The sequence below is a fragment of the Heterodontus francisci genome, chromosome 1, assembly GCF_036365525.1.
Source record: "Heterodontus francisci isolate sHetFra1 chromosome 1, sHetFra1.hap1, whole genome shotgun sequence".
Classification (NCBI taxonomy): domain Eukaryota; kingdom Metazoa; phylum Chordata; class Chondrichthyes; order Heterodontiformes; family Heterodontidae; genus Heterodontus; species Heterodontus francisci.
In genome coordinates, this window is record NC_090371.1 from 125,924,212 (window position 1) to 125,937,504 (window position 13,293).

The following is a 13,293-nucleotide window of genomic DNA, read 5'->3' on the forward strand; positions in this document are numbered from 1 at the left end:
CTACTGTGGATTTTATAGAGTACGTAATAAACAATCCTTTAAAATTAAGTTGAAAAATTCAACTGAAATGCAGAAAAGGTACACTAACAGTTCTTGCTCCTGAAGTTCTGGTTGGGGTTTGCTCAGTTACAAATAAGTGCCAGGTGGGACATGTCTAGAATTTAAAAATATATCCTGATATGCTATCATATGCCTAATGGGGTATGAAAAAGACATACTTGTCCCTCCACATAGGCCATATCCTATACTTCAACAACACCTACCCCCACTGCTGGAATAAAGATAACTTGCATGTAAGTTACATACCAAATTTAAATTGATTTTTTTTTCACTTAAATACATCCTATATGTGAGTTAAAGCAATGTTATTTTACTGAATATTGTAGTGAATTAAAAGTCCATATTACTACAGTGAGTTGTAGTACATGACCACTGGTGTGGGTGAGAGAATGCTTGTTATCTACTTCACAAATGACATACCATCTGATTTTTCTGTAATAGCGCACGGCCGATTCGTTTAAGTGTGCAAGCCCTTTACATTTTTTTTGAGTGGCCACACATGCGTGGTAACTTAGAGGCTGACTTGTGCGGGGATTGTGTGGGAACTTTTGGGCATGGCCGCGCTGCTTCGAGGGAACATAGTTCACAAATGAAGTTTGTAAAACAGTAACATAAAACCAGTGCATGAATCAAACCCAGGAAGCTGAGAATGTGATTTATCACATGCGCTAGTGCATCTTTTGCCACTGCATAAAAGTGATTCGTGCAAGATTCTGCTGGTGAGATAGAGACCATTGAGCCATAGAGGCAGAGAAGACGGCCATTCAGCCCATCAAGTCCACGCCGGCTCTCCATAGAGCAATCCAGTCAGTCCCATTCTCCCGCTCCATCCCCGTAGCCCTGCACATTTATTTCCCTCAAGTGCCTATCCAATTTCCTTTTGAAATCATTGACCATCTGCGCTTCAACTCAGAATTCTTTCTAGGTACATATAGAATATTAATGTTTATTCCCTGGCTTACTGTGCATTTTCTCCTGCTTACCATCATCAATGGAAGATAACTTCAGCCACCACACCCTATACATTAGAAATCCCTCTGTAAACCTCTCCACCTTGCTCTGCCTGTCCTCCTTTAAAAGCCTCTTTGAAACTTGCCTGTCAACCATCTCCCCTAATGCTTCTCCTACCACCAATTCATTGATCACCACTGACAAAGCACTGTGAAACTTTTTGATACCTAAATGACGCCATCTAAGTATAAGCTGGCGATGCTTTCTGAACTGTACAATACTACAACCTATGTTTTACCCTAAAATAAAAACAGCAAGTGCTGGAAATACTCAGCAGGTCAGGCAGCATCTGTAACGAAAGGTCACAGACCTGAAATGTTAACTCTCCACAGATGCTGCCAGACCTGCTGAGTATTTCCAGCACTTGCTGATTTCAGATTTCCAGCGTCCACAATATTTTGCTTTTATGTTTTACCCTACATGTATTATGTGATGAGATTTTATTCACCACCTAGGACTTAACTAATTCCCACAGTTTGACAACTGGATGAGTTCCTGGCTGAGGCCAATACCACTGTGTACAAAAGTTAAGTGACGTGTGATGTGCCTCATGGTCAACATAGTCACCTGGATCTCATTTTGATCACCTTTGGGAATTAGAAAGAAAATTCCTAGAATTATTTTTCTTTGAACCGGGCAGGGTTTTTTTTTAGAATATTACAGCGCAGTACAGGCCCTTCGGCCCTCGATGTTGCGCCGAGCTGTGAAACCATCTGACCTACACTATTCCATTTTCATCCATGTGTCTATCCAATGTCCACTTAAATGCCCTTAAAGTTGGCGAATCTACTACTGCTGCAGGCAGGGCATTCCACGCCCTTACTACTCTCTGAGTAAAGAAACTACCTCTCACATCTGTCCTATATCTATCACCCCTCAACTTGAAGCTATGTCCCCTCGTGTTTGCCATCACCATCCGAGGAAAAAGACGCTCACTATCCACCCTATCTAACCCTCTGATTATCTTATATGTCTCTATTAAGTCACCTCTCCTCCTCCTTCTCTCCAACGAAAACAACCTCAAGTCCCTCAGCCTTTCCTCGTAAGACCTTCCCTCCATACCAGGCAACATCCTAGTAAATCTCCTCTGCACCCTTTCCATAGCTTCCACATCCTTCCTATAATGCGGTGACCAGAACTGCACGCAATACTCCAGGTGCGGTCTCACCAGAGATTTGTACAGCTGCAGCATGACCTCGTGGCTCCGAAACTCGACCCCCCTACTAATAAAAGCTAACACACCATATGCCTTCTTGACAGCCCTATTAACCTGGTTAGCAACCTTCAGGGATTTATGCACCTGGACACCAAGATCTCTCTGCTCATCTACACTAACAAGAATCTTCCCATTAGCCCAGTACTCTGCATTCCTGTTACTCCTTCCAAAGTGAATCACCTCACACTTTTCCGCATTAAACTCCATTTGCCATCTCTCAGCCCAGCTCTGCAGCCTATCTATGTCCCTCTGTACCCTACAACATCCTTCGGCACTATCCACAACTCCACCGACCTTAGTGTCATCTGCAAATTTACTAACCCACCCTTCTACACCCTCTTCCAGGTCATTTATAAAAATGACAAACAGCAATGGCCCCAAAACAGATCCTTGCGGTACACCACTAGTAACTAAACTCAATAAGGTTTGTGAGGCACGACCTACCCGTCACAAAACCGTGCTGACTATCTCTAATGTACTTATTCTTTTCAAGATGATTATAAATCCTGTCTCTTATAACCTTTTCCAACATTTTACCCACAACCGAAGTGAGGCTCACAGGTCTATAATTACCAGGGCTGTCTCTACTCCCCTTCTGTTCTCTTTCCTCTCCCAGGATCTTACATGCTGGTGAGTGGGAGCATTGGAGGTCATGAAGCTTAATTGCAACACGACTGTATGGAATAAGCTCGATGAATCAGCTGGCCTTTTCCTGCATAGTTTTCATATAGCTCATATGAGCCAAACTTGTTTTTTTTACACCTGAATACCATCTGATATATTTATTTATCAATGTACTATCCACAATGCAACCTTCCCTTCTACTAACCTGGGGTTAAAGTGAATTTCTTCAGGCACATTTTTAGGATCAGTTTCAACTTTATCATTATCCTCATAATGATTTTGATCATCAGGAATCCGAAACTTCGCCAACTGAACTTCTGTATCACTCAGACCACCATGAGAAATGCGGGCATAGCCCAACCTAAAACAAAAGGTAAATATTTGCTTATGGGTTAGTGAGCAATATTTGTGCATCGTAAATCAGGTGTCTCAATAGACAAGTTAAGTTAAAATAACAAGTGTAGTAGAGACTTTTTTTTCTAAAAAAGGATGATCCCCAGTTTGTGCTACTTTAGCTGCCTTCACCTGAATAGTGGAAGGGGAGCTGCAATTAGCCTCAAGTTAGAAAGGGAAAAAAACTCCCATCTCTTCACTAAGGCATAAACGGATAGCCAAATGAATTGTGGATCCTTCACTCAACAGAAAGTCCAATTGAATCACTTCCTATATTATCCATTTTAGCTTTTTACAAGTTTTTTAAAGAATTGCTCAGAGAACTAAGAATTGTAACAAGATTCATCAGTTTTCCAATTTTACTGTATCTGATCATAGCGGGATATAAAGAAATAATCTTATGCTCACCTTTACAGAACAGAATATACACTATTTACATATTTTGAAGGTTATCCAATGTAAATCCAGTCACTAATATGCACACACATTCTGAGATCTAAATTTTCAGTGCCAAATTCTGGAAGGAGCATAACTTGAAACAAATTCTTTAATGCACTTAAGAGAGTTTGACAGTTTTAAGCTCTGCCTCACACCTGAATGTGGCGCCGAAAGGAATATGAAGGTGGTATTCAAAGAGACATTGTGGCAAAATTTGATAGGCTCACACACATATAGGCAACATTTTGATTACTAGCTATCCAAGCACTCAATTAAACAAAGTAGGTGCATTTATATCTTACAATGGAGATGAAGCAGGACAGCTATCAAAATGCATATCAGGGTGTACGTCCATTAAGGGCTTTGATACAGTGTAATGATGATGAGCTCTAAACCAAATATATATCAGAATGTATAATATGAATATCCTTGATAATGACTAAAGCTATGCTATTAATAAAATGTATACATTTCATATAATTGTTCACAAATAATATCCATAGCATAGACTGGTCAATTAAAGTGTTTGTGCTAGTATTTGGTCATTATGAAAGCTTGTATTACGTTGAAGAACATTTATTCCCTTTTATACTACATCTTGGCGATGATCGAAATAAAAATTGATTTTCACTGAATTTATCCTGAATAATAGACCCTAAATGTTTAAATTTGTTCATGGGATGTGGGGTCCCACTGGCAAAGCCAGCATTTGTTACCCATCCCTAATTGCCCTCGAGAAGGTGGTAGTGAACTCCCTTCTAGAACAGCCATAATCCATGTGGTGTAGGTGCACCAACAGTTCTGTTAGAAAGGGAGTTCCAGGATTTTGACTCAGCGACAATGAAGGAATGGTGATATATTTCCAAGTCAGGATGGCGTATGACATGGAGGGGAACTTACATGTGGTGGTGTTCCCATGCATCTGCTGCCCTTGTCCTTCTAGGTGGAAGAGGTTGTGGGTTTGCAAGGTGCTGCCGAAGGGGCCTTGGCAAGTTGCTGCAGTGCATCCTATAGGTGGTACACACTGCGGCCACTGTGCGCCAGTGGTGGAGTGAGTGAATGCTTAAGTTGGTGAATGGGGTGCTGATCAAGCGAGCTGGTTTGTTCCAGATGATGGTAGTGGAACTGCACTCATTCAGGCAAGCGGGGAATATTCCACCAACACTGCTGGCTCATGCCTTGTAGATTGTGGGCACGCTTTGGCAAGTCAGGAGGTGAGTTACTCACTGCAAAGTTCCTGGGGCTGAATCTTCATAGGGAATAAAAGGTCATTGCGGGCAATAAAAGTGGTCTGCCAGCGCTGGCCGCATGTCGTGGAGCCGCCGCAATCTTCTGTGCGGCGGCTCATTTGGTTGGCCAAGACATGGAAGGGGCAGACTGTTTGTCCCCAGCAATGGCATCAGCTACCTGTGCACAGCAGCTGACACCATTTTTAAAGGGCTGTCAGCCCTACTGGCAGATTTAAATATTTAAAGATAAATCGAGTTTTTAAAAATTAATTATTTATTTTGCTCCTCTCCCACCCCCCAGCAACCATAAAATTATTAATTTTCCCTTCCCCCCCAAAACAATCTGACTTCCCCCCACAAACTGCATCAATTTTAATCTCCAACCCTTCCCACCATCCCCTACACCAATGATGCAACTTTGACCCCGCTCTCTTCGCCACCCCCCCACCCCCCGCACTGAGAAACTTACTTCCTTCCCCCTCCACACCAATGTGGCACCTCATTCTCCCGGATGGGGATCCAAAGGTGCAGGAGTGCCGGCCACCGGCACGAAGATCGCACCAGGACAGACAGCGGGAACACAAGTTTAATTAATTCATTAATTTTAATTTATTTAAATATTTAAATGATGGTCCCATTGCTGAGCGGCAGGGCGTGGGGGTGGCGCCATGGGCCCGCCGCCGCCAACAATATTGGGCCGGCTCCTCCTGGCGGCAGGGTGCGTGGCGGCCCTCTCCACGAGGCATTTTCAGGCCCCCTCCACCACGGACCCAGGCACCTGGGGGAGGACTAAATTCAGCCCCTAGTCTCTGACCTGCTCTTGTAGCCACAGTATTTATATGGTTGGTCCAGTTACGTTTCTGATCAATGGTAACCCCAGAATGTTGATGGTGGGGGATTTAACGATGGTGATGTTGTTGAATGTCGAGTGGAGATAGTCTTGCCTGGCACTTGTGCGGCACGAATGTTATTTGCCTCTTATCAGCCCAAGCCTGAATGTTATCCAGGTCTTGCTGCATGCAGGTACAGACCGCTTCAACATTTGAGGAGTTGCGAATGGCACTGAACATTGTGCAATCAACAGCACACATCCCCACTTCTGACCTAACAATGTAGGGAAAGTCATTGATGAAGCAGCTGAAGATGGTTGGGCTTAGGACACTTCCCTGTGGAACTCCTGCAGTGTTCTCCTGGAGCTGAGATGATTCACTTCCAAAAACCACAATCATCTTCCTTTGTGCTAGGTATGATTCAAATCTGTAGACTTTTCCCCAAATCCCATTTCCTTAAATTTTGCTAGGGCTCATTGATGTCACACTCAGTCAAATGCTGCCTGATGTCAAAGGTAGTCACTCTCACTTCGCCTCTGGAATTCAGTTCTTTGGTCCATGTTTGGACCAAGGCTTTAATGAGGTCTGGAGCCAAGTGGCCCTGGTAGAATCCTGGTAGAGCATTGGTAAGCAGGTTATTGCTGAGTAAGTGTCGCTTGATAGCACTGTTGACAAGAACTTCTATCACTTTGCTGATGATTAAGAGTAGACTGACGTGGAGTTAATTGGCTGGATTGGATTTGTTCTGCTTTTGTGGACCCCTTAGTGGAGGGGTCAATAACCAGGGGGCTTAGATTTAAGGTAAAGGGCAGGAGGTTTAGAGGGGATTGGAGGAAAAAATTTTCCACCCAGAGGGTGGTTGGAATCTGGAACAAACTGCCTGAAGAGATGGTAGAGGCAAGAACCCTCATAACAGTTAAGAAATATTTAGATGAGCACTTGAAACGCCATAGCATACAAGGCTACGGGCCAAGTGCGGGAAAATGGGACTAGAATAGTTAGGTGCTTGATGGCCAGCACAGACACAATGGGCCGAAGGGCCTGTTTCTGTGCTGTATGACTCTATGACATAGCTGGGAATTTTTCACACTGTCAAGTAGACGCCAGTGTTGTAGCTGTCCTGCAACAGCTTGGCTAGGAGCACAGCCTGTTCTTGAGCACAACTCTTCGGTGCTGCTGCCTTTAGCCTTTGCTGTATCCAAGTGATCGTGGGCCGCTGTCTTGAACTGCTGTAGTCTGTGTGGAGTATGCGCACCCATCATGCTGTTAGGAAGGGACTTCTTGGATTTTGATCCAGCAACAGTGAAGGAAAGGCGATATATTTCCTAGTCAGTATGGTATGTGACTTGGAGGAGAATGTGCAATTGCAAGTGTTCCCATGCTCCTGCTGCCCTTGTTCTTCTAGATGGTAGAGGTCACGGATTTGGAAGATGATGCTGAAGAAGCCTTGGTGAGTTGCTGCAGTGCATCTTGTAGATGGTATACACTGCTTCCACTGTGTGCCTGTGGTGAAGGGAGTGAATATTTAAGGTGGTGGTTGGGATGCCAATCAAGCTAGTTGATTCGTTCTGGATGGTGTCAAGCTTCCTGAATGTTTGTTGAAGCTGCACTCATCCAGGCAAGTGGGGAGTAGTCCATCACATTCCTGACTTGTGCCTTGTAGATGGTGGAAAGGCTTTGGGAAATTAAGAGGCAAGTTACTCACAGCAGAATACCCAGCTTCTGACCTGCTCTTGTAGCCACAGTATTTGTGGCTGGTCCAGTTAAGTTTCTGGTTAATGGTGACCCCGACCTCCAGATGTTGATGGTGGGGGATTTAGCAATAATAATTCCATTGACTGTCAGGGGAAGGTGGTTAGATTCTCCCTTGTTGTAAAATTTCATTGCCTGGCATTTGCGTGGTATAAATGTTACTCTCTCTATTTATCTTGTGATCTTGTAACTACATTGGATAATACTTGACTGGTAATGAGTTACAAGGCAGTAGTTCAAGTAAACAATTTTGATAATGTCAAGCTACTCAAACTTTTGTTTTAGTTTATGAATGTCAGCAGAACTGAGATAAAATTACTGTCTGATATATTTACCTTTCCTTTACCTCTCCCACCCCCATTTTTCTGCTACAGTCTTGAAGGCAGCAACTAGTCCTGTAGTACTGTTCCACAATTAACAATATTCCTCCAGCATCTTGTCCAAAGAGCCATTCTTCCTGTGTAATCCTAGATAATGTGTGCTAGCTAGTAGTTTAACTGTACAGTCAACCTGCAAGTTTGGAAATCAAGGATAAATTGTCTAAATCTGGGACATAAGAAGATAGGAAATTAGAGCAGGAATAGGCCATCTGGCTCCTTGAGCCTGATCCACCATTCAATAAGATCAGGGCTGATATGATTGTGGCCTCAACTCCACTTTGCTAGCTGCCCCCATAAACCTTGACTCCCTTGTAGATCCAAAACCTGTGTAATTCAGCCTTGAATATATTCAATGATCCAGATTCCACTGTTCTCTTGGGTAGAGAATTCCAAAGATTAACAATCCTCAGAGATGAAGTTCTTCCTCATTTCCATCTTAACTGGGAGACTCCCTATTCTGAAACCTTCCCCACTAGTTCTAGATTCCTGCACAAGGGGAAACATCCTCTCAGCATCTACCTTGTCAAACCCCCTCAGAATTTCATATGTTTCAATAAGATCACCTTTCATTCTTGACATTGTTTTACTATGCACAAGTACTTCTCTAGGAAACTCTGATTTTTGACCCTTTATTTGTATGTCATATGCTATATAATTAAAACACAAACAGACTCCACTGATAGCTCAGTGACTTTATCCAGTGAGTAGCTGAGTTAGATAGAGAAAGATGGCTTACCAACCCACCAACTTGCAGATAGCCATCAGAAATCCAGTCACTGCTCAAGTGTCAACCCACAGAAACTAGCCTGTCACCAGGAGTCAGCCACCAACGGAAAGAAAGCCAACAGCCAATCCACCACCATCAAAAGCCAGCCACAAAGAGTTATTCATCCCTTAGAAACCAGGACAGCCATCAGGATCTAGTCAACCCACAGTTACAAGAATCCAGCTACCCACCCATTCATCAGCAACCAGCCTCAAAGTCACTAATCCTTCAGCAATCAGAAAAAAGAGAACAGCTCCGGTTCTCCAAATTATGGGAGCAAGGGCAGTGGAATCATTAAGGGAGCCAACAAGAAACTAGAAACTAAACAGAAGCAGGAGTATAATATATAAACTGAGAATTCATTGAATTGTTTGTGTCTGCATGCAATTGCAGGCTCAGGTCACTATGTGTCATTGTGGAGCTGCCCAAGACTCAAGCTTTTGTTGTCAGTCATTAGCCTTGTTGGTATAGTTAAACAAGGCACGATGTGGGAGTTTCTGCAATTCATGATGATCCAGCAGAAGTACAGTTGTAAGAATTTTTTAAAAATGTAAGTGTAAGAAAAATAAAGGTGATCAGTCAGCATCGGAAAAGGGAAAGATAAGTTAACATTTTGGGTGCAAGACACTTCAAGGTTGTTAACCTGTATTTTCGCTTTGCAGATGATGAAGGACCTGCTGCGGTTTCTTTTTGCATTTTCTATTTTTATTACAATGTCAAGAAGCGTTTCCAGGATTACATCCTGCAACTCAAAATTACTGAGCAGGAGAAACAAGTGGAGCCATTATCAGCACACAGACTGGGGAGAAAGGGTATGTGTACTGGAAGCTAGAGAGGAATAAGGTGACAGAGGAAGAGATATGATTGGCCATCAGCTGGGAAAGGAGGCGGGTTCTGGTAGAGGATGTGCCGCAAGCTCTTGAAGATCTGTTTTTTCCCCCAAATTGGTATATCATCCTGGGCATCAGAAAAGGGCAAGGAGGGAGGGAAATCTTAAGTAATACTACAGCAAAGATGCAGCAAGGGTTTACACAAGTAAATGGTATTTATAGGGGATTCATCATTAGATTTACACCCGAATAAGCTCCTGTGTTGTGAAATTCCATGCTGGGAAGAAAAGTGGTGGAGTTGATATAAAGCAGGACGTGATCTGCACAAAGGAATATTTTATGTTCTGCAACCCATGGAGGTTAGTTCATAAGAGTGCTGTGCATAGGCAAAGCAGGAAAGAGAGGCAAGTAGCATCTTTGCCTGGCATTTTTGCCATCTTTGAAAAAGTCACAGACCTGAAACGTTAACCCTGCTTCTCTGTCTACAGTGGCTGCCTGACCTGCTGAGTATTTCCAGCACTTTCTGTTCTTATCATATTTGCCTGGCCACTTGGAAGAGGTTGTGCAGAAGAGATTAGAGCCACTCAAGCATACAAAGGATGCAAAGTTATAATAGAAAATACTTCCACCATCTTATGAAGTGTCCCTAAATGCTATTTGCTCGAGCATAGCTCTTTTCCCAGTAGTTTTTTTCTGTACCCAGGAACAACAGCAGGGTAGGCATGTTCCAGCATTTAATTCATGGTGGCTCTTCTGCTCACCCCATCCCACCCCTCACTAATGCAGCAAATTAAAAAGAAACTAACTGAAACGGACTTGCTGCTGAAGTCTCCTGACCTACCTCCAGCAGCCATTTGCACAGATCTAACACCAACTTTTATTTGGATAGAAAGTGGGCTTGGAATTTCCTCTGAGCTGCTCCTACTCCACCACTGTAATTTCACTGGAAGCATGGTGGGGAAGAAAAACAGTTCCTGCTGCACTTCTGCCAAAGTTAGGGCAGCAAAGTTTCTCTGAGTAAATTATGGATCCAATAGGTATAAATGTGAACAGTGTGCTAATTTTACAACATACCCCTTTCATTGCAATTTCACAGGCACTTCATGGGAACAGAATTTGTGTTGGAACAAAACATTACTTTGGGAATATGGGGAAAAGACTTCATCAGCATCCATACATATGCTGCAAACACAAAATTGCACTGGAACACAGGAGCAGGAGTCAGCCATTCAGCCCTTCGAGCCTGCTCCGCTATTCTAGATCATGGCTGATCGTCTCCTCAATGCCATATTCCTGCACTATCCCCATATCCCTTGATGTCATTAGCAACTAGAAATCTATCTATCTCTGTCTTGAACTTACTCTGACTGAGCTTCCACCACCCTCTGAGGCAGAGAATTCCAAAGATTCACCAGCCTCTGAGTGAAGAAGTTCCTCCTCATCTCAGTCCTAACATTTCAGTCCTAAATGGCTTGTCCCTTATGCTGAGATTATGTCCCCTGGTTCTAGACCCCACAGCCAGGGGAAGCATCCTTTCTGCATCTACCCTGTCTATCCCTTTAAGAATTTCATTAGTTTCTATGAGATCGCCTCTCATTCTTCTAAAATCCAGGGAATACAGGCCCAGTCTCCTCAATCACTCCTCATAGGAGAATCTCACCATCCCAGGAATCAGTCTGGTGAACCTCCGCTGCACTCCCTCCATGGCAAGTATATCCTTCCTCAGGCAAGGGGACCAGAATTGCAGACAATATTCCAGGTGCAGCCTCACTGCTGCTGTTGTTACAGAATCCTATTTCACTGGTAACATATAAATAAATCATATCTTAAACATTCATAAATGTAATTCAGAAGCAAGCATAAATCTGTTTGCACAAAATGTTTTGGGTGCGATTGTGAAGCATTCAGCAGTATATTTTGCCATTTTATTCCTAGTCACTGCAAATTTCTCTTCGAGATGGCAATGCAGCTGCAAACAGATTGACGACTGACACACAAGCTACATGATTTTTAGAAATTATGCATGTGACATTATCCATGAGCAAAGTGCTTATTCTTCACTCTTAGTAGATAACTGGTCACAACGATTATGCCAAAGTATTGCAACTAACCTTATTAGTCCACGGTACATTATGTATTCGCACCATCTGTGTGGATCACTGTGATCTATATCCTAAAAGAAAAATGATCGAGGAAAATGTTTTTGGAAAGAGGTTTAATATAATGTAATACAAACAGCCCATTTTATTTTACTCCAGTTTCTTTAAAAATGGTTTTAATTTTAATAAATTGTTTACTTGCTCTTCAGCAACCTCGTAATGGCTGCTTTTTCACTATAATCTACTGATTCACAAGCACATTAAATGCACTTTCTAGATTTTGCTAACAGATGTTTGCAAGAATTGAATTACATACATTTACTAATTTGATATATTTCTCATTATATTCACTCGTTACATGTTCCACAATAAATGAAGTTAAAATGTAATCACTTTTCCAAATCAAGGTTCAATAAAGTTATTTCTCTCTGTTTGCCAGTTTGCTTTTTAAAATAGGAATATTGTATGTATATATTTCTCCACCTTTTTCTATGAATCCTATTAATATGCCTATCTGTCCCTTATTTTTAAGTTCTAAAGAAAGGTATGTGCCCAATACATTGTCTGTCTGTCCTCTTCACAGACTGTGGTGGAGTTGCTGTATGGTTTTCTTGAGCAAGTTGTAACCATTCCAGATACGGGTAATTTTTTTTCAAGACCCATGCCTGCAGTGGGGACTCACAGGTGGGAATCTTAGTTAATGGCCAGAATTTTACCTTTCTCGTCGGCTCCGTGTTTTGGGAGGCAGAAGCGGGTGCAGAAGTCGCTCCCACTTCGCGCCTAGCTGCTGCCGCTATCGCATGCTAACCATCCAATTAGCAGCTCGGCGCCATATTTCGCTCAGAAAAGGGTACACGCGGGCAGGAGAGTGAGCGTCAGGAGGGGTGGGGCTAGAGCCAGAATAGGGTTCTGAAAGCTATTTAAAAGGGCTTTCAGCAACCTCAGTGGCTCTGAGAGGCTTACCTGCAGCAAACATCTTGTTTGGAGTACCAGCATATTGCAAAAAGGAATACAACAGCCTGAGGGTGAAAGGAGTGGGGCAAGAATTAAACGGCCCACCCAACCAGTAATTTCTAATAAAGCAGAGACACATCAGAACCCACTTGCGGCAATGGAAGGGAGATGTAGCCGCATGGCACCCAGGTTCTCAGAGGACTCCCTGCATGTCCTCCTCCAGGCGGCTGAGGCAAGGCGGGAGGTCCTCTTCCCATCAGAAAGAAGGAGAAGATCTCCCCAAGTCAGCAAAAAGGCAAGGCTGGAGGTAGCGGAGGAGATCAGCAGCCGCGGGGTAGTGAGGAGGATGTGGCTCCAATGACGCAAGCGAGTCAATGACCTTCTGCGCTCTGCCAGGGTAAGGGGTATTCCGCAGTCATTGCAGTTTTTAAACTGATACGGGAGGGTCAATGGGTGTTGATGCTGCAAAGTTGAAGCCATCCATCTGCAGTGAATGGCTGCAGCCCTGTCATGGACCGTATACTGGGCACATCTGAGACACACAATGGTCCAGAGGTGTGCCATCCGTGTACTTCAATGGCATTGGTTGCAGATGCAGCATTCAGCCCAAGGGGTGAGTGGGTGCTCTTTCAAGTCAAGGGACTGAACTAATTGCCTTGTGTCTTCACAGGAGAAGAGGGCACAGAATGCCTGAGAGGGGGCCCGGACTGG

General features: G+C 43.4%; 1 protein-coding gene across 1 annotated transcript in view; it reads right to left on the minus strand.

Annotated features, from left to right (window-relative positions):
- Positions 1–13,293, minus strand: part of LOC137367775 (PGAP2-interacting protein-like) — a 124,852-nt gene that overhangs the window by 16,069 nt on the left and 95,490 nt on the right. The window contains exons 13-14 of the mRNA XM_068028675.1: positions 11,641–11,702; positions 3,117–3,272 (exon numbers count right to left, since the gene is read on the minus strand). Coding sequence (XP_067884776.1) covers positions 3,117–3,272; positions 11,641–11,702 — 218 coding nt within the window. The remainder of the gene's footprint in view (positions 1–3,116; positions 3,273–11,640; positions 11,703–13,293) is intronic.